General features: G+C 35.9%; 1 protein-coding gene and 1 long non-coding RNA gene across 4 annotated transcripts in view; one reads left to right on the top strand and one right to left on the bottom strand.

The window, feature by feature from the left end:
• The window catches only part of LOC138740356 (ubiquitin carboxyl-terminal hydrolase 12-like), a 42,318-nt gene extending 22,825 nt beyond the window's left edge, over positions 1 to 19,493 (top strand). Inside the window, exons 5-11 of one of the 3 annotated variants that reach the window (XR_011342860.1) lie at positions 2,599 to 2,675; positions 12,385 to 12,468; positions 12,823 to 13,020; positions 14,624 to 14,702; positions 17,181 to 17,424; positions 19,067 to 19,138; positions 19,338 to 19,493. Coding sequence is in view for 2 of the 3 variants with exons in the window: in XM_069892887.1 (XP_069748988.1) it covers positions 2,599 to 2,675; positions 12,385 to 12,468; positions 12,823 to 13,020; positions 14,624 to 14,702; positions 17,181 to 17,282 (540 nt within the window). In the remaining variant the exon portion in view is untranslated. Of the gene's footprint in view, positions 1 to 2,598; positions 2,676 to 12,384; positions 12,469 to 12,822; positions 13,021 to 14,623; positions 14,703 to 17,180; positions 17,515 to 19,066; positions 19,139 to 19,337 lie in introns of those variants that run through there. The other 2 variants (XM_069892888.1, XM_069892887.1) reach the window with 2 other exon arrangements.
• LOC138740357 (uncharacterized) lies at positions 18,344 to 20,406 on the bottom strand. The gene is made up of 2 exons (XR_011342861.1): positions 20,329 to 20,406; positions 18,344 to 18,712 (listed from the first exon to the last, which is right to left on the bottom strand). It is a non-coding gene; the product is annotated as an uncharacterized lncRNA (long non-coding RNA).
• Between the last annotated feature and the right edge of the window lie 1,421 nt (positions 20,407 to 21,827).

The following is a 21,827-nucleotide window of genomic DNA, read 5'->3' as shown; positions in this document are numbered from 1 at the left end:
CAATTAACACCCATCAACTCTTTTCCCCCCCCATTATATAGATGATATCCCTGCTGCAATACATTAAGAAGCTTTGGAGAGGAATCAATTAAATAGATCAAAGACAGACTTCAGAGTTGAGCAGATTTTAATTCTAATGTCTCAAATCAGAGGTACTTGATATGTTCATCTCCTCCCTCAGGGACGGGTCTGGGTATTTAACATTGATAAGGTGCAGTGTCCTAACCAGAATGTCCTGTTTATAGGAATAACATAGCATTCAGTACAAAGAAATATTCTCAAGATCAAAATTTCCCAGGCCCACTACAAATTGTGCGCGTTCTTTCACTGCCACTATTACATTCTCATGATTGATGCAAACATTCCCACACTCGCTATTAATTGCCAGCGTGACTTTCCCACACCCATTATAAATTGTGTGCATTCTTTCAATGTGTGTTTTAAAAAAAAATTATAATAAATAGAATTTGTATATATTTATATATATATATATATGTGTGTGTGTGGGGGGGGGGGGGCGGGGGCGGGAGTAGGGCGTGCCTGGTTTGTAAAATCTGGAGACATTCAATGAGTCAGAAAATATTTTGGAGAGAATGAGAAAGGTATTGAGCTTCTTCAGAGCGAGAAGATGTAAGAGATTTAATTTGGGCATGCAGCATGGTAACAGGCCATTGACCCCATGAGTCCATGCCATCCAATTTACACCCCATTAACCTACACCCCCTGTACATTTTGAATAATCTTTTAAATATACTAGACACATGTAAAGTGGAATAACATCACATGCTTAATTGAGATCAAGGGATGTTTCTATGAAAGTGTGAATAGAATGATAGAAGGCATTTTTTGGAAGATGGATAATGAATATTCGAATTTTGGGGATATAAAGATAAATAAAAAGACCGGAAAACTGGCTGTGCTGATTCCATGTCCCATGAGTCCATTTAGTTGATCTGTTGTCTTTTTTTCTTGTGTCAGAGCACTTCATAAGCACTCAGGCATAGAAGTTATTTGACCCCTTCCTTAGACTCCATTTAATTGATCCTATTATTACCAAATACTATTGTAACTTTATTATGTATGTTTCTTTATAATTTTCAGTTACTCTTCTAATCTATCTTCCCTTGAACTACAAAAGTACCTTTCTCTCAGATCCAGTCCTCATGTTTTTAAAATTACTGATATAGGGATTGGGACGAGTGATGAAAAGAAGGAAGAGTTGCTGCAAAGGCTGAATGCAAAACTCAACTGTGCTTTGTGCAGTAAAACTGCTAACTGGAAGTTGATGGTTTGGTATCTGGCTCACTTGTTGGTCCCAAATGTGAGTTAGACGTGTAGCTGGAACTGGGGTCTGGGCCCAGGCCTAGTGACCAGCAAGAGACAGTGCCATAAACACATTTGTTGCTAGAACCAGAATCCAGAGCACTATTGTGGAGTTATACAACAAGAACAAGGCCTTTCGACTGCCAAATTCACACTGAGCATTTAATGCCAAATTACACTGATCCCATTCCATCAACTCTGTCCAAATTCTACCTTTCATTCAAATGCCATTCACACAGGCTGATTAACCTACCATCCTAGTATGTTTCTGGTTCTCTGACTATAATTTATCCAATATTAGCAATTCTTTTGATGCCACCGACCATATTAACTGATTGCAGTTTTCTACTCATAAGTTTACTTTTCACTTTGAATGTACAGCTCCTTCAATCCTCATCACCCATTCTTTCTCTAATCTATCATCTTCTGACATAGCCTGATGGTCTCAAATTGAATAATTTTCCTTCACCTTCAGTCATTTCCTCCAGTTCAATCATGTGATTGAAATTTCCATCGGCTTGATTTGCAGATTTTTATTAAGATGTCCTGCTCTGGATGCTTTTTTTTCATAGTTGAATGTTTCCATGTTATTTCCATTTTCCCTTATTCATAAGAATTTGATCATTGACCTTTCTGACAACCCCACCAATTTCCACAACTATTTGACTTAAATAACTTTACACTCCAGCTCATTTCAAATTCCATTCCCTCCTTCAAATATTTCTCTTTCTGTTAGTTCTATGCAGATGAATGCCAGGATTTCCAAAATTACCTTCTAATTTCTCAGCCAAAAAATCTGCTTTGTCACTAAGTTCATCTCACTTCATGTTCACGGGCCTCACCTCTTTCTCATTCTCAGAAGCCCCTTTATTATGTATGTTTCTTAATAATTTTCAGTTACTCTTCTAATCCTGTAAGGATCCCCCCCCCAAAAAAAAAATCGTCTTCCTGCCCCCACCAAGAAATTTGCAGGTGTTTCTATCATGGTTTGTGTAATTTCCTTTCCCATAGCATGAGTGTTTGTAGCCCACCCATTCAAGTGTAAGTTTCAGTTGACCTTTATTCACCGTCTAAGGTTAAAAGCACTCCTTCCTCGTTTGGGCATTGTCTCAAAAAGTACTAAACCTGGGAAATACTTTTAATCTCTTTGTCATTAGGGAAGTTTGTTGTGCATAATAATGCCTGACTCATCAATTCCTACCTCTAAAGACTACAAATTATAGGACAAAGTTCTACTTGATGAATTCATAATGATCTTGTTTGCTTTTTATATAGGTTAGTAGCAAAGATGAAGATTTTTTGGACCTTTCAGTTGACGTAGAACAAAACACATCAATAACTCACTGTCTAAGGTAGGTTGGTATGACAAAGTTAAATAAGAATATTTTTAGAGATGATTTGATTTGTGTTCAACTATGGAAGTTCTTTGTCTTGCTTTATTTTGTGGAAGGTATCACATCATGTTCCTAAAGTGACCATTAGTTTTTCTAACTGAATTTTCAGAGCTGCTGCATGGTCTCTTTGAGTCGACTATTTATAGTTCAAATGATCTGAGTGTGAATAGTTGATCAATGCAGACAATTTAAAGGAAGACAGGATAATGACTATTGATATTTTACATCAAAATTGGGATGCATTTTAACTTTGTCCTGCTATAAAGGATGAAACAATTCAACAGGCAAAAAGCAATTCAAAGTCAAATAACCATAAAATGAAAAATTAAATAATAGTATATGGATAAATAAAAGTTCCAAAGGAAAATTAAAATAAGGATCAAGTTACTTAAAGGTTGAGAAAGGCCAACCTTCTGTAATTGTGGGTAAAGTATTGCATGACCATAGTCTTCAGTTTTTACAAAAAAATGAAGCAGAAATTTCACCATGACTTGAGCTTAACATCTTACTTGTACAATTAGGATGTAGAGGGAGAAAATATTTATCAAAATGAAAAAAAGATCAAGCCCCAATTTTGAATAATATGGAACAATATATGATCAAGGTAAAAGAGGAAGTGATGATGGAGGCACCAAAAGAGAGTTGAGAGAAAAACTGTGAACTTTTGACTAATCCCCTTTATGGCAGTGAAGGGAAATATCCTGCAATGAGTGTGAAAAGAATTGTTGAACTTCTCAAGGCAGCATAATTCCCAAGATATTACAGGCTCATTCATTTATGTATCTATTTATTTTGCAGATGTTAAAGGACAAATAGTCAGAGATGATGGGTTGGATGTCCCAAGCTTAAACTTTTAAAAAGGCTTTAATTGACTTACTACATGGTAATTTCATGACAAGTGTTAGAGCATGTGCAGTCAGGGAATGAAAATGAAGTCTATAATAAATTGACAAATACAGTATAAAATGCAAACTTGGTAGTTTTCATATTTTATTCCACCAGCACCTTTGCTGAGACCACTGTTGTAATGTATTAATTGTTTTGATTTGAAAATTAGCATTTATTTAAAAATTTGTACATAATGTTTGGCCCATTCTTGCACAGATGTATCTGTCCTCTACCTCATCCATTGTCAGGGTGTACCCAATGTAAACCTGAGGAATAAAACATTATATTCCTTATAAACATGAATGTTTCCATTTTCAGGCAACCCCACTCCCATCTGATTTCACTGTTTCCAACTCTTCTTTATCTGCTCCTGCATTTTTTTTCTCTCTAACTTATCTGCACTCCCTTCCTAATGCTCTCTCCCTCTACCTGTCTTTCATTTCTCGCACCTTTTGACCTATACCCTTTCATATCTGGGTCCCTTCTCTAGCTTTCCCACTTAATGTAATTTTTTTTCCCTTGGTCTCTAAAACAGGTGCCAACCTGAAATGATGACTAACTGACTTACTGAGTTCACCCAGCTGCTCATTGTTTATTCAAAAGTATTTACTTTATTTTAAACTAGTCGAGGATTCTGGTCAGGCTGCTATCAAAAATGATTGATTATTTTGGACCTTCCCTTTGGACTTCAAACTTCTTTGAGTTGTGCAGGATGGAGTTGGAGCTGGTGTTTATACTTATGGGAACTTTTAAAATGAGGTGCCATAAGCAAGAGATAATCATTTCACAAAAATTGGTTTAAATGAGAGTCTGGTTATTATAGGAAGTGGTAAAAGTAATAGCTTAGATGCTTTCAAAAGGAAAGAAGAAAAGGAAGATATTGCCAAGGGAAAGGGGGAAAAATTGAAGAAAGGCAGTTAAAATATTTGAAATCGAAGAAGTCTGATGTAGAATATAAAAGTTACCGCAGACCAGTTTTGTCAAATGTCTGCATTGTGTGTTTATGTAAGTCCATGCATGAATGATGTGAAAGTCAACTTTTGTTACCTTTGCTGTGGTTTCCCTTGTACCTCTTCATATAAAATTAACAAACTCCATTAGGGGCATTAATTCTGTTCGGACGCAGCAAACTTAATATTCCTTTCTAAATGCACAGATGCTGGTCATTAATGTGATTGTGTTCTCTTCATTTTAATAACTTTCAGGCCTTACAAAGCAAACAACCAAAGGAATAATAGTTTGTGTTATGATATTCTATTATTTAAGATGGATAATTACTGTGATAAAGTTGTAAACCTTTTTAAGTACCAACATTCTAAATCTGAACAGTGAGGCAAATGATTGGATCATTGAACACACGTCCATTTTGGTAATCCAGTCTATCAAGCTCGCATTCAAATTCTTGACGCTTTATTCATATTGCTTCTCACCAACACTGAGAAATGCAGTATTTCTTTCCATGAGACCTTTGTGAAGAAAATGGTGATATTAATTAATACCTCATGTTCCTCAAATCGTAACCAACAATTCTTGATTCCTCTCTCTTCCTAAACAAATATTCTTCAAGCTCAAATCCATTGTCTTTTGTGGAATCCACATATACCCTGCATGCTGTTGAAAAGAAAAAAAACGAAGTTTAAACCTTAGTTAAAAATTTTGATTGATTTTTAGTTGAGTGTGCAAAAAAACCATTCTTTTAATCCTTGTTGTAACATGTTAGTAACCCCACAAAGTGGATCTTTTATGATCATTATCTTTTTATCAATTCAAGAGAAATGAGGATAACTGGAAAGGATGGCATTTATTCTCTTTTCCTAAATGTCTGAGAAGGTGCTGATGAACTGTGGCCTTAAACTGCAGCAGGTAATGTGAAGATACTTGCAGTGACATTTTAGGTCGGCTATTTCTGGATATTACTCTGCACGATCATCTCTAATGTAGCCTGTACCTGCTACCCAGAATTTACAGACGAGAAAGGCCAGAGGAACTGTCATTCTTTATCTGAATGCGAACTACCCTGAGAGGTTCTGGCTGTGATATCCCAGAATGGCTTACATCAACTTCCATTTTCCAGTGATTGAGTGCTGCCCAAACTTTAGGGCTGTTTATAAATGGCTCCATTATTATGTTAATAGAAATAGTTACAACAGAACAATTATTTTTAAAAGAACTACATTTAATTTAACTCCCCCTTAGAATACAGAATAAGTAATTTAAAATCTTAAAATAACCAGTGTTTTTCTTTTTCCACATAATTCAAATAAATGGTATCATGCCTGTATGTCAGCCAGCCTTGACCTAAGCAGATACTCTCTACTGGCTAAATATCAGTTGAGAAGGAAGTCAGATATGTGGACAGCTTACTATTTTGTCTTGGGTTTCTTTGTTTGGCACAGGATGCCAAAATATGGTGAGGCCCAAGTAAATGATAGTTCAGTTCAGCCCCTTCCTTGAAGGATCTATTATTTGCATCCAAGTGGATTGGGAAAGTAACTTGGAGCTGGTGATGCTCCCATGCACCTGTTATCTTTGTCCTCTATAAATGACAGTGATCACACATTTGCCCAACATTACTGAAAAGATCATAATAAATAAATTGGTACTTTACATCTTGTAATTGGTGAATAATGCAGTTTCTGAGTGCCAATGTTGAACAAATAAATGTTTAAAATGGACAGGGTGTTGACTAAGTAGCTGTTTTGAGCAAATGTTTCTTGAGTATCATGAGAGCTCTGTTGTGCCATATAGATGGTATTGAAGTGTAGAGGAGTCTGGAGATTAGGGGTTTGCCATAAAATACACTTTTATTAATTGCTGCCCATCAGCACCACCCACTTCTCTTCTGCTCTGAGATGCCACTGCCACAGATTAACAAAGATCAGTGGTTAGATTGTTGCGGGTAATGGAAATATTGTTTACCAATTCAAGTCTGAATGCAGTCTAAATGTTGCTACATTCAGATGGGCTCTACTTCATTATCTGATAAATTGTGAATGGAACTGAATCCTCTGCATTCGTCAGCCAATATCTTTTTGATGGAAGGAGGTTCCTTGATGAACTAGCTGGAGATAGGCCAAGATCACTGTCCTGAATAACTTGGGCTGTGATGTCCTAAGATTACTTCCAACAACTTCGGCCATCATTTTTGCTTGGTGTAATTCCAGCCATTATGGTTTTTTTTTCTGCAGATTCTAATTGATGTCAAATTTTACTAGGCTCATTGATGCTGTGTATGGCCAAGACTAGTTCCTTTCATTCTTTTCTCTGGAATTCAGCTCTCTTGGAGCTGTTTGGACCAAGTTTGTATTGTCTGGAGCTGCATAGTCCTGGTGGAACTGGTATTGAACATTGTGCTCAGATTGTTGGTGAGTAATTGTTGCTTTATAGCGTTTCCTTCAACATTTTCCTTCACTTTGATGCTTAAGAGTAGCTGTCAGTGAAGTAAATGATCAGATTACATCTCTCCTACCTTTTGTGGATAATTTTTAACTTTAATGTAGAATGCCAGTGTTTTTAATCAATGCTGCACAGCTCAGCAAGAAATGTGACTGGTTCTGGGGCACTATTCTTCAGTACTGTTGGAATGTCAAAATGTCTAGCTATTTTTGTTTATATATGTGGAGTTATTTGACAATCCACAAGAATAAAATTAAACGTCTGTGTCCATTATGATGTTGGGAAGAGGCAGGAAGGAGCAGGCCCCTTTTGGCTGAAACAGGTTGCAAATACTTCCATTTTGTCTCAGTATGTGCTTGTTGGTCTGTACCATCATTATGGATGGGGTATTTTTGGAATGCCCTCCCCACCCCCATTGAATAATAGAGGCACCATTATTTTGCTTGTCAAATTATTTTTTTCCAGAGCTTTTGCTTTTGTTCTTTAACATGTTTGGACTTGTTTTGTAGTTTCAGTAGAATGGTGTCTTATTTTTAATTTGGCTTGCTGCTGCTCTGAACCAGATTTAACCCATGGGCTTGCGAGTCTGGCAGAGTGAGGTATATGTTGAACCATGAGGTTGAAGATTACAGCAGAACATAATGCCACTACTGCTGGTGAGGCTGTGGTGCCTCATTGTCTCTCAGTTTTGAGATCTAAGTTCCTTTCTGAAAGTATTCTGTTTAGAACAATAGTAGTGCAACTCAACTTGATGAGGGGCATCTTCTTGGTGAGATGCTCACTCCTCTCACATCTTTCCAGGAAAATTGTTGAAATGAATGTTTTCCATGTGTTTCTTCATCAGCAGATACAAGTCCACTCTGGTACAGAACTCGGGCCATTTAATCAATAATGATGCCATTCTTCAATACAAATGTTGAAATTCCCTAGCAATAGTGTATTCTGTTGCCATTCACTTTGCTTTTTTAAAAAAAAACACAATATGGAGGAATATTGATTCATTAGCTAAAGGAAGATGTTGGTTGGTAGCCGATGTTTGACCTGTTGCCGTGAACCCCAATGGGGTTTAGCAATCAATGCTGAAGATTCTCCAGTCCAGTCCCTTGCATACCCCAACCTCTGGTGTTCTTCTCCCTTCCTCACTTCCCCTTCCTCTACCTCACAAGTTCGAATATGCCCAGGTCTGGCAGTGAAAGAATGTGAGACATGGACTAAAAGTTGCAATATTATGAGTGTGACTGTTGTTTAGACCAGCAGCCCCAATTTTTGCAGACATCTGTTTAGATGTTTAGACCAGCAGCCCCAATTTTGGTAGACATCTGTTTAGATGTTTAGACCAGCAGCCCCAATTTTGGCAGACATCTGTTTAGATGTTTAGACCAGCAGTCCCAATTTTGGCAGACATCTGTTTAGATGTTTGGACCAGCAGCCCCAATTTTGGCAGACATCTGGTTGTTGGTGCTGAGAGGCTTGTAGAATTGACTGTGAAGATTAAATGGAATGAGATGGCAGATTAGCTGTGGGTAATTGTCACCTTTAAATCAAATTTAATTTTTTTAAAAATTTGCATGAAACAAACCTCTCACAATGTGAATTGCGTACGTGGGTATCAGATGTACTTCAATAAAGAAGAACCTAATTAAATAAAGATCTTCCTTGATCCAATATAAAGTGCCAGTTACTGTTCAGATTATCCTCAGTTTAATTTTTATTTTACAATCTTTTTATTAGTTTTAACATATGAAAAATACATGAACATATGGTAATAATAAAGTAAGTTAATATTAAGGTACAAGTATCAAATAACAATGAACAAGGTACAAAACCCATTATTAAATGGGAAAAAAAAATCATGTATTCTTAATTTAATACTAATTTTCTCATGCATTTCATTATCAGAGATTTAAATTGGAAAACCTTAATTATTTGGTATGTTTTGTGAAGATCTAAAAAAAAATCCTTTTCATGCTGACATGATTAGCCATACTGATCACTGTTTATTAGAATGAGTGCAATTCTGAGTTCAAACTGCAAGTAATATTTGCCAATTGATGTAGTGTAATTTCAATAGATGGTATGAATATGTTTTTTAAAAAAAACCGCCATTCCTCTTTACTGGCCTTTTTCAGTTGCAGCTCCAGTCTGTGAATTCCACTTGCAGTCTGAGATGCTTCCTGAACTTCCTGGCTATAGCTTGCCAACAGCTTGGTTCTACCTAAGAGGTCTCTGGCACCACTCCTGGGTCATGAGACTGATCAACTCCATGCTACAGTTTTCACTGTCAGTCTGATTAGCCATCCTTATGTTGAACCTGCTTTTCTTCCACCCTCTTCCATTTGACTTTTTTTTTTGAACACTTCAGATTCCTCTCTCATAACTAACTACTTGCTCCATGTTCCTTTGGAGTTGTTGCGTGCTTGATACCTTAGATGCCATCTGGCAGCTTTAACGGGAAACCCATCATTTAATGATTCACTCGTTAATTCCCTGCAGGCAGACCTTACGTGTCTGAAATCTACATTCTTTAAGAACACCTGTGCAAAACAGAAGATTCAAATTTGATTCCGGTGTACTGATTGGCTAGTATTTAGTGCTACAATTGGCCTTGCATGTCTATCTCAAATTAGTTTTTGTAAACATCAACCTTTATCAGTTGCTGATTAATCAATCCTGCTTGACCCATTTGATATCAAGTCTTGATCATCTGTGAGAATTAATTGTTTGGCTGATCAAGTGTTAATACTACGGAACATTTTCTCAGAATGTGTTGTGGATGATATGGAATTGTTGTAAAATCTGCAGTGTTCTGATGTGCCTAAATGTGCAATTTTTTTAATGGTCTTCTATGTAATAAACTGGTTTGATTTGACTTTTGCATTTGTGGCCAGAGTAGGTAAATGAATTCTGAGTTCAAAATTAAAACTACCATAGCCTGGAAAGAAAAAAAAAATTTTGCTGGATTGGAAACTAAACTAAACTAGTTACTTTTTAAAAATGATGGGGCTTAAACTAAATAAAATTACAATTTACAACATGTATTAAGTAGTGGTAAAATAATGCAAAAACATATTAAAGACTGCATTACTTAATTATATTATAGATTTTCTGTGGTTTATAGCTCTATGTTAGCTTCATCAGAGATTAGAAAGATTTTTAAATGTTTGTGGCTTTTATCTGTATCAACTTGTGTTTTTCAGAAAGTATGTAGTTAGTTCTTGGGGATTATTCAGGAATTGTAGAATTAAGAAATGATAAGCATTGCATGTTGAACTCAGTTCACTAAAGTTAGAAGTACATTGTGGTCAAGTGACCATGGAATGTACGGGAAATAAACTGTTGGCCCATTTATCTAGCTTTTTCCAGATAGTGTATAATTAATTTTATCATGGAGCTAAACTCACCCAGTATTTACTCAAACCATGGGAAGATCCAGCTGAAACTCGAATACTGCCATTTTTATTGTGGGAGGTTTACCTACCAAAGCAGTTTTTGGTATGTGCTCATCTGTGGAAAAATGATCCCTACTTAACATTAACCTTGTTTCTAAATAAGGAGTGAACCTAAAGAAAAGTAATTGTATCAAAAATATTTCCAAAGTTTAAATTTTTCGAAGTAAATGCTACCTTATTTAATTTTACTTTAGGGAGCACGACATTTTCTGTGTTTTTCCACTGCTGGGTGCATACTTGTGATAGCAACATCAGGTAAGATTTTTATTACTGAGATGATGGCAATTCAGTTTCAGTTAAACTGAAATTCCCCAGTGGTTTTCCATTCGTTCAGTGCTAACTAAGTTACACAGCTGTGGAAAATTGAGCGAGAATGTCTGCAGGATTATTTCTAGACTTTTATTCTCTTCATTTCTGTCACCCGAAAATAATTTGCAAATGAAATTAATATTGGGTCTTTTGTATGGGGTGGGAAATGGGATGAACGAACTTTGTATATAGGTACCACCATTTTAATTAATAATTTTACCCAGCTTTTCATTCATGTTTTACATTCATTTGAATTAAATGAGCAGCTGAGTATGGGGGAATATTTCTATTGATTTTGCTCAATTATAATTATAGAGAGAGCATAGAGTTGCAGCTTGTAGAGGCGCTACATTACAGTTCCAACAATCAGGATTTGAGTATCTCGTCATGTTCATAATGAGTTGCACATTCTCCTCCTATTGTATAAGTTTTCCCAATATACTCCAGTTTCCTCCAACATCCCAAAAATGTTTTTTTTTTAAATTGCAGGTGCTAGAAAATTGAAATAAGAATATAAAATGCTGAAACACTCAGCAGATTTGGTTCCATGGAAAGAAAGCTAGAGTGGACGTATCCATTTGAAAATTTCTCTTGCAAGTTAGGTTTGTCTGAAGATGGTTATTAGTTTAGCCTCAACCTCACAGAATGCTACGTCTTCATTCTAATTTTCTGAAAGCAGCTTGGTATGAGGTTGCAATACTATTTGACTATTTGTTAATTCTTATCCTTCATTTGTTGTCTTGGACTCATTTTCACTTTTGAGCTTATAGAAAACTTGCAAATTTATTGCTAAATATTTCTGTAAGATCAATGTTTTCTTTTCAACAACTTACTTTTTACAAAGACAAAATCCACCCACAACTTGAATACTGCTGCTAAATGGGCAAAGGCTCTTTGAGCATTTGCTGACACCATATACAGGAAATGCTTGGATTCCAAAGGGGAATTTTACTCTCATTGGTTTTTCATATCCATGTTGTCATTGCTGTTTTGTCATTTCTAAAACTATCACAGCTTTATTCTCTCTACTCAACTTAATGAATGTTATCTTGCACGGTCTTCCTACTCCAACGTCCTCTTACGCTGAAGTCAAGTTTTTTGGCACTTAATTCTACTCTCTCAGTAACTAAGAACTGTGGAATGTGCTTTCTGACTTTTCTATCCAGCATTATGGACTTTTATTTCTGAATCTTGATACCTAGATACTATATTTACTGCAATAATTTATCTGCTGTTTTTGACTGAAGTGCAAGATAGAAGGTGTTTGAACAAAAGCTGTAAATTTTTTTGATGAATGGAACAATGTAAAGGTGAAATATTAAGGCTAGTTTAGGTTGGAAGTACATGTGTACATCAGACAAGCTACAGAACTGTAATGTTTCCCTTATTCAGGTAATCTGTCCAAACTCTTACAGTTGAAATACATGGTCTTCAAATTTATTTTGGAGAAAGAAAAACTGACAAAATTCTATGATTGACTGTGGAAATAATGACAGCTAGTTATCTGCAGGAACTCCATAACAAAGTGATGGTAATTCCCTATGTAAAGCTTAAACAATTTTCATCGTGTTTTGATAGATCCTGATGTTAATTTTTTAAAATCATTTCACTTTCCTGTTCTTTAGAGGATTCAGTAACACTGAGACATTATGCAGTGAATACAAATACTACTGTGAGCAATGTCGTAGCAAGCAAGAAGCGCAAAAGAGGTAAGCATTTCTATTTCATAGAACCAAAATGTGTTCAGTTTTACCAAATTTAAGACTGATTGCAAAATCTCTTCTTTGTATAGTAATATGCCTTTTTTTTGCATATATCGGGCCGTTTCTCTAGTTATTTATAGTTCCTCATGTCATTGTCTATTATCTTGATTGTAACTCTGTATGAAATGTTTTTGGTTAATTGCGTAGTAGAATTTTTAAATTAATCTTGTTATTTTTCAAACAGATTTATGACATATGAATTCAGAATTTCTAAAGTAATGGTATTTCCTATTTTGCTGCAAGTTGAAATGAGTGCAATCTATTAAAATACAGTCGTATTATCCACTCTTCCATTTGCAGAATGAGAGTGAAGAAATTACCAATGATACTTGCTTTGCATTTGAAACGTTTCAAATACATGGATCAACTCCATCGATACACTAAACTCTCTTACAGGGTGGTTTTTCCCCTGGAGTTGAGGCTCTTTAACACATCGGGGGATGCCACCAATCCCGATCGAATGTATGATCTTGTAGCTGTAGTTGTTCACTGTGGCAGGTAACTTGAACGCTTTAAACTCCACCAAATATTTTCTTAAATAAAGCCTGCTGTTTAACTGACACTGTATACTTGCAAATGCTATTTTTTTAAAGTTAAATATTATCAATAATGCAGAAAAGTAATCCATATTTAAGAATGGAATATATTAGCCTACTATAGTAGGTAACCTAATCGAGTAATTTTGCTCTTCGTATTATTTAATCAATCATTACTTTCATGTGTTTGATTTTTATAATATTGTATTTAATATATTGAATCCATGTAGCAATATCAGAAGTACATGATGTACATACAAAATGTTGGAGCAACTCAGCTGGGCAGGCAGCATCCATGAAAGGCAATAAAGTCAATGTTTTGGGTCATAACCCTTCATCAGGAATAGCAAAAAAAGGATAGAAGCCTGAATCAAAGGGTGGGTGGGGGGAGCCCTGGCCTGGCAGGTGCTGGGCAAATACAGGTGGGAGGGAGAGGAAATATAAGGGGGAGGGAAAAAGTAAAAAGCTAGCAGGAAGAGGCAGAGAGGTGAGGAAAATGCATTGCGATGGGGGAAGGGGGTGGGAAGCTGGAGGAAGGAAGGTATGGGTGACAGACAGGTAAAGAGAAGGAGGGATAGGGTCACAGAGATTAGAAAAAGCAAAGGGAGGGGGGTGGGGGGGGGAGAAGGTTAAGAAAACCAGGGGAAAAATGACTGGAAATTAGAGGTCAATGTTGATGCCGCCTGGTTGGAGACAGGCAGCACAGAAATGTACAATGAGTTTGTTTGTTGCTGACCAATCCATTGGTCTTGGAAAGTTTGTCTGTCTGCGATTTCAGATCCAGAACTGCCCTCACAAATTAACTAGCAAACTAGTGTGTTCAAGGGCAAATATGGAAAGGCAATAAATATTGGCCTTGCTAGCAATGCCAAGGTCATGGATTTAAAAAAAAATACAAATATACACCCTATTTAATATTATATGTGATAGTTAACTATTTATACTGTTGCTTAAGAAAGGAAGAAAATGAGAAATTTCACTGCTAAACGAACCAGGTTAATGTTCCAGAATTCTCAAATATGAAAAGTCACCACATTCTTTTAATGTTTGAATGAAAAACCAACAGTGCCAGCAAAGATAAACTGCAGGGAAGTTCATCTCTCGAGCCCATGCAAAATAAACTTCACTCCATAATAAATTGACCACCTACTGTGCCCTAATCACAATCGTGTCACCCACCCGATCCCCTTGATACAGATGTTCTCATGCAACACCCTCCATGTTGCACATTAACTGCAGAATCCACTGTGATAATGTCAGTACCTTGCATATCCCAGGCCATGTCCCACTTTGATAAAGGAAGATTCCACCGTTTGCCTGCTGCATTCCTGCATCTTAGTAGTCTCAATATTGTATACTTTAAAGTAGGCTGATTAACTGTATAGTTTGAAAAGTCAAAGGCTCAGATTTACTCATTAAGTCAAGATTTATTACCAGCATTATTATAGTGATTTGCGATGCAAATTACCCTGCTCATTATTGAGTTGCATATGAAAGTTAAAACGATGCATCCTGTCATTGTAAATAGAAACTTGTAAAGTGTAATATTATCTTTTTCCCTGTAGTGGACCAAATCGTGGACATTACATCACCATTGTAAAAAGTCATGGTTTTTGGTTGCTCTTTGATGATGATGTTGTGGAGGTAATTTCTTTTCATTACAGTCTTCAGCTTCTTGGTGAGATGACCTTGTAATGATTTGCATTGTAACTTTTATTATGAAAAAGTCCCAAATAGTGAAGAATAGGGGCAGCGCAGTGGGTGTCGTGGTTAACCCCAATGCTATTACGGAGCTAGCGACTCCGGTTCGAATCCGGTACTGTCTGTAAGGAGTTTGCATGAGCTCTGTGTGTCTGCATGGGTTTCCTCTGGGTACTCCGGTTTCCTCGCACATTCCAAAGACATACAGGGGTAGTAGGTTAATTGATCCCATAGGTGTATTTGGGCAGGGCAGGCTCATGGTCCACAAGGTCCTGCAACCATGCTGTAGGTCTAAAAATGGAGGGGGGGGGGGAAAGTAGATGTTCCTCGGATGCAGATGTCGTCCTCTCACTAAGTGGCCTCTTTCAGTTCTATGGTTTGAAAAACGGGAAATTGTGTATATGCCTACTTGACAGAACTTTCACAAATATTATAAATATTTTTACTCTAAATATTTCACTGGGGTATTTTCTTCACAAGGAAAGTTTAGAAAAATTAGGATTGCTCTCATCATGTTAAGTGGTGATGAAATTGATGAGAAGCTTTAGTAGAAAAGATGCGTTCTGTCTAAAGAATTGCTGTAGTGTAATTCTTAGAAACATTTTTAAATGGGAGATGGGCTGGAACCTGAGAATGAAGGTTAGAGCATCATAGGCATTAAGGAAGTAAATTGGATCAAATATTCACGAAAAGCCCAGGTGTAATCCATTAAATAATTGCTTCCTAAATTGTTAATTACTATAATAGCCAATTCCTTAGCATTCAAATCTGACTTTTGAGTCAATAAAATTCTAGAACAAAATGATTATCCCGATTTTCCGGAATGCTTGGGACCGGGCCTATCTCAGTTAAGTAGATATTTCGAATATTCAGAAATTTTCTTTAAACCAGTCCAATAGCATCAGAAGAATACTTGTATTGGCTGTCTCCAATTGCCGAAGCCTCCCCACACAGTCACTGATCCCTGACACCTCGCTGCCATTACCAATCCTGCCCAGGAGCCCGAGGTCTCACCTCACCTGTAAGTGGGAGGAGATTGCACAGGGATTGTCCTCCAGCAGAATTTCAGTGACCCCGCTGAAAGGGTATTTGATAGAGTGTGTGGCTCAGGCAGGCGAGCGGGGAGAGAGCGTGGTATTCAATTAAAAATGCGATTAAGTTGCAGTAACTTTTGGCCAAAAAAAGGACCATTTATAAATAAATAAATAATCAGTGCCCTCTTTTCCTTCAATGTGTAACCTGTGGACAAATGTCTCCTTTGTAAAACTAATTCCCTGTAACCCCATTTGAGCCTGGTTGGAAAATCTTTTTTCAACTTTTCTCCAAATTGTGACGTCATGTCTCACCTGAAAAAAATACTTTTGGATATTTGGAATTTCAGTTGATTGATTTTCAGATAATCCTAGATTACTGGCGCTAAATGTACAAAAGTATAGTGTCTCCATATTGTATCTCACTCCCGAAATTTATTTCAATGGACCTCAATTCTAAATATATAGCTCTATAATCTGCATTTAACTCTCCAGATACAAGGATGAATTTCTTAGTACTAAAATTACCAGAAAGATGAGCGTGGTTTAAGAGAAAATATAGGCCTGTTTATGATTACACATTGTTCTATAAATAAAACTTTATTGCATTTAATAGCCAATTTGCAGCGAGAAGATTGTTGGAAAATTATAATGAGAAATAAGTTTACAAGGGTAAACATTTTTTTGTGTAACATCTGGATTGTTCTAAATAACAATATCGGATATCGAAAAACTGTGGTCATCCAATATTTTCAGTGGTTTTCAGATTTTCACATGTGCAAATCCTGTATTTCAATGGGTTTTTACAAAATTATTCTATAATGAATAGCTTGATGCTATAATGTCATAATGATGTATAATTTTAATTATTAAACCAGCCAAACTGGAAGATCCAGAAATTTTACCCGTTTCTTTTCAACAATGCATTATAGTATCAAGCTGTTGTTATAAAATATAATCACTGATTTACACATGTGAAAATCTGAAAAATACAGAAAATATCGGGTGACCACAGTTTTTTGATATCTGATATTGCTATTTACAACAATGCAGATGTTATATATGAAAAATGTTTACTGATGGTAACTGGTGGAAAATTATGATGAGAAACAATTTTCTCGATGCAAAGAGGATTGCTATACTAGAAATTAAATTGTGCATTGGAACTTTTTTATATGCATCTTGCTTTAACTTGATTTGTCATCTGCTTTTTTTATTTGGAAATTAGTATTAATAATATTGGTAGCTTGCTGTTAATACAATATTTTTGCCCTGCCTCCCATTCGCTTCTTAATAATTCCTCAATCCTCTCAAATAAAAAAAATGATATTTTTTCAATTTTTGTAATTAAATATTTAATATTAAAATATTATATCTTTTCAAATTGCAGAAAATAGATGCTCAAGCAATTGATGAGTTCTATGGGTTAACATCAGACATTTCCAAAAACTCAGAATCAGGTTATATTCTTTTCTACCAATCAAGGGACTAAGACATTTGAAGTAGGAATTACTTATCATCCTGAAGGAAGCTGGTACTCAAGAGCATTCTCCACAAATGTGGTGGGACTGGATCCACCAAAAGAGAGTGATGAACGGCAAGGATACTTTGGAATACAGGCTGAGAGTATGAATGTATGTTGACAGCACAAGACGTTTGTGTTCCTGACCGCTCTCTTCCCGTTGCTCTGTATCATCTTCCAAAATCATTGTGCACTATTTAGATTTGGGGGGGGGGGGGGGAGCGCGAGGAAGACAAGTTGGTCCAACTGCTTTTCTCTAACATTTTTTTTTGGTTATTAATGTATTAAGTCCATTGATTTCAGCATTTGAAAGCATTCTGATATGGCAAGAACATTATTTTTTTAAAACTCTAATTCTGAAAGTTTTCTTTAAGATTTATTTTTCTTAATAGAATACATTCTGTTATTTCCTCCCCCATTAAAATTGAGGGGGTTCAATTACGATCACTATTGAATTTTCACGCGTGTGAGCACTGATGTATATTGGCTTGCAGTAGAACTAGTTGGATCAGGGCTACATTTGACAGCAGGTGCTGCTAAATCTTTAATTCTTGCAACAAACTAGACAAAAATGCATATATGAAGTTGTAAGAAATGAATGAAATTTAATACCCGTGAAAATTTATTTTAATTTGGAGGCATCTTGATTAATTCAATTTTTATTTTGCTCCACCAGAGCTCCAACTAGCTAAAATTTTCCCTCTCCACAAACTAAATTAACACTCCCTTAGATACCAGTGGGCCAAGTACAGTGTTAATGGCACTGTGAGCACGAGCTCCAACTTCTGTAATGGAAAGTTATTCAGGTTGTTGGAGACATGTATATTGGGTTCAACATTTTTACAGATGAAAAGCTTGTGATTTGAAAACTTGCAGGATGTACTGTAGATTGAAAACCTGTTACAAAGTGCACTTTTGATACAGATTTGTAAGTGTCTGAACAGGCATAATTTATGAGGTTTGTTCGACACACTCTGTATTCCAAGGATATTGCCTGTGTTGAATAAAGGTAACACATGGTCCAAAAGAAATTCTGAAGTGATTCTGTGTAATGCACAACATAAATCGGTCAATCAAGGCTCTAGTTTGATTAATGGACTTCAATTAGCAGTTGTTGTATATTCCTGTTTTTGTTTTAGCCTTTCAATGCCTTGTACTGTGCCTATCAACAGAGCCAATTGACTCTCAAGTCCATGCCACTAACTTGGAGGAAGTTCATTGGAAGTGCAAGGGCCTTTCATGCCACTATGCGGTACAAAACGTTGAAGCTTCAGCACATCCTTTGCTTTGAATTATTTTGTTATTAAATTCTTGTGTCAGCTGTGAAATGCACAGCACGTTGAGCTGTGGTGTGAATTGTTTCCAAACATGTCTCTCTCTGTGATATCATGATGGCGCATCTAGAAAAAACATTGATGTAGAATGAGCATTTACTGGTAATTGCTAAGATTACTTTTCATTATATGCAGCATGGATAAAATCCACTGTTCTTATCTCAGCCCACACATCGTATAGTGCAAATAACCAAAAAGGCAACATTGCAGCACTAGGTTTATTTGAACTTGCTGCTAGATTGTTCTGCAGAACTTTAAAAGAAATGTTCAAGGATAGACATTGGGATTTTTCTCCTCTGAACAGGTGTTTGAACTTGATGAGAAAAATCAGCTCAGAGAATTAACAATCACATACACATAACTCTATTAAAAAGCTGTACAGTAAATTAATATCCTTTAATTTATCATGCTTTTTTCCAGAGGACAATGGCGTCAGTTACTATTATATGAATGAAAAAAAAATCTAAGCAAACAATGGATAGTGGATATCAGGTCTGTAATAATTGCAGTTTTAATTTTAGCAATATTCCTGTGATGGTCCCTCATTAGATTCTGGTTCAGCTTAGAAAATGGGTGTTCTCAGAATCCTTATTTGTATGGCTGCAAATCTTTCTTCTTGTATTGTTCTTTTGTGACTACATCAATAAATTCAAGAATAGTGCATAAATAATATTTCTAAAATGTGCTCCAGTTTATCTCTAACAGTGCAGGTCGAGACCTGGCCTTTGCCGGACCACAGAAAATGCCAGAAAACAGAAATTGACCCCTCAAGGAACTCCCTTTGTCAACGTATCAAAGAAAGAACAAAGGTTAAAACAGAAAATAATATTGTGGAGCGGCATCGTTAGTCTAGTGGTTAGTGCAATGCCTTTATAAAGTCAGCAATCAGGATGTTAGTGCAAACTCCTTACAGGTCTTGAAACCTGGTCCTGTTTGCCAGTGCTGTAAAGATTGAATCCTCTGCCGTTAGTACAAACTCCTTACGGGTCAGCACGAGACTCGAACCCCGGTTCCCAATTGCGTCAGATTCAACCTTTACAGTGCCAGCAATTAGGACCAGGGTTTGAGTGCCGCGCTGTCTATAAGGAGTTTCTACTAATGGCGGCAGATTCAAAACGTGCTGGACCACAGCGTGCAGGATAGAATTTCAACCTGTTTATGTGTTTTTCCACAGCGATAACCTTCAAAATATTTTTTCTTTAATTTTTCATCAAATGCGAGTACGTTGTTGTTCACAATGGCTTTAAAATATTTTGAGTAATCACTTTTGCATGGATGCATTTTTGCTTTTCATCTTGATCAGTTGTTTCCTATAGTTAATCTTTAGAGGTGCTCCAAAAAATATAAGCTGCAACTTCTCTTTGTAAAATGTATTAAAGCTGTAATATTAGCAAATGTAACATTGGTCATTGCAGCTCTCAACCATTTGAACTGGAAAATAGTTAGGAAACTTTAATCTGATGAGTTATAAAATCAGTTTCGAACTCTAGTGTTAACAAAAAAGTAAATGCTAAATATTTGAGAACACTTTTCTTCTGCATTCACAGTAACTTTCTTATTTACTCTTCAGTTATCATTATGCCTTTTTGAACAATGACCATTACTTGGCAGCTAGCATACTAATGCAACAGGATTTCTATAAGCAGTACAGATTATATTTTAAGATGACTCCACTTCTTTACCTTCCATAACTACTTTTGGTACCTTGTTAACAGACAACCTTGTTGAGATCAAGTAAGACTGGGCAGTTAGTTAAATTAATAAACCAAACCAAACAACATCCATTGAAAGGAGTGGCGGAAGCAGATTCAGTTAATATTTATTTTCAGAAATTTATCAAATTCCATATAACAATGACAGCATAGCAACAGGCCAATTTAATTTATTTTTAAATTAATTTTTAATTAATTGAATTCCAATTTAAGTTATTTAAATAATTGAAGATAAATGTTCTTGATGGAATCAAATGTGTTAAGACAAAAGGTTTCTTGTAATAGTTAACAAAAAAATAAATCGACTAACTTCTGTTATCAGATGTTTCCTGGCCTAACTACATCAAACCTTTCCTATGTTTCCAGCTATTAGTATTTTTTTAAAGAAATTAAACATTTCTTTATCAACAATCTGAGGTTGAAAAGGAAAATCCACATATGGGTTCCAAATTTAGTCTTTGGCCTATGACCATTTTTAATTTCTTTCTCACAGCAGCCATTGTGTTTTCTTTGAGTCACATTATGAATTTGTGCTTAATTTTGGGCGCTTGATTGAGATTGTTTAAGTTTTTTTTAAAGCAAACTCAAACAACTATCACTTTATTGTATTGAAGCATTTTTTAGCAGTTTCCACTGTCAAAAGACCAGGACTGAACCAATGATCTTTCGAACCAATTATCTTTTGAAGGGGAAATAAGAGAAAATGAATGCTATAAAGGTTTTCACTTCTGGGAAAACCAGAGAATTTTTTTGTCTGCCGTGGGAAGCATCCTAGCCAGTTTTTAAAAAAAAATCCCACAAGGGAGTATTGCATTTCCAATTATTGCCTGTGAACACGCTTCTAAAGAGGTGCTGCTATTTATTTTCGCTCTTATGGATTTGCACTTGGGCATTTTGTAATGTTATGACAGCTTAAGTGAATATTGACTCCATGGTACTTGATTCATTTCCTTTCATCTGTTTTGGTGGGGGGGTTGTTGAGCTATAGTGAGATTTCTCTTCAATTTTCCCACAATACATTATATATGTACGTTTTTATTCCAACTCCTTGAATTCCATTCAGAGATCGTATCAATAAAGTGAGTTTATTTTTCCACATAAAAGTGCTTCAGATAGATTTCTGATATATTTATGGCAGCATAAATCCCCGGGGAATTTTTTAATGCTGATTTTTTTTTTTCACTAATCTTTCTTCAAGGTTACAAATCATTAATGTCCCTCTTTCTACTACTGTGAAAAGCTGACAATCAGAGTGGCAATTTTTTTTACATTAATATGCTTTTTCAATGTCATTTAAAATTATTTTAAATTTTTCACAGTTCATTTTTTAATCTAATTAACCTATGTGTTTGTGTCACATTCTGGTGAGATAAATAAATGGCCACACATGCAAATACAATAAATTGCTCAGTCTTGATTTCTGAGGATGTTAAAACTCCCAGTGCTGCACCAACTAGTGTGGTCTGACT

Source organism: Narcine bancroftii, chromosome 8 (assembly GCF_036971445.1).
Source record: "Narcine bancroftii isolate sNarBan1 chromosome 8, sNarBan1.hap1, whole genome shotgun sequence".
NCBI lineage: Eukaryota > Metazoa > Chordata > Chondrichthyes > Torpediniformes > Narcinidae > Narcine > Narcine bancroftii.
Note: the sequence above shows the minus strand (reverse complement) of the source record. Positions and strands in the feature narration are given on the sequence as shown.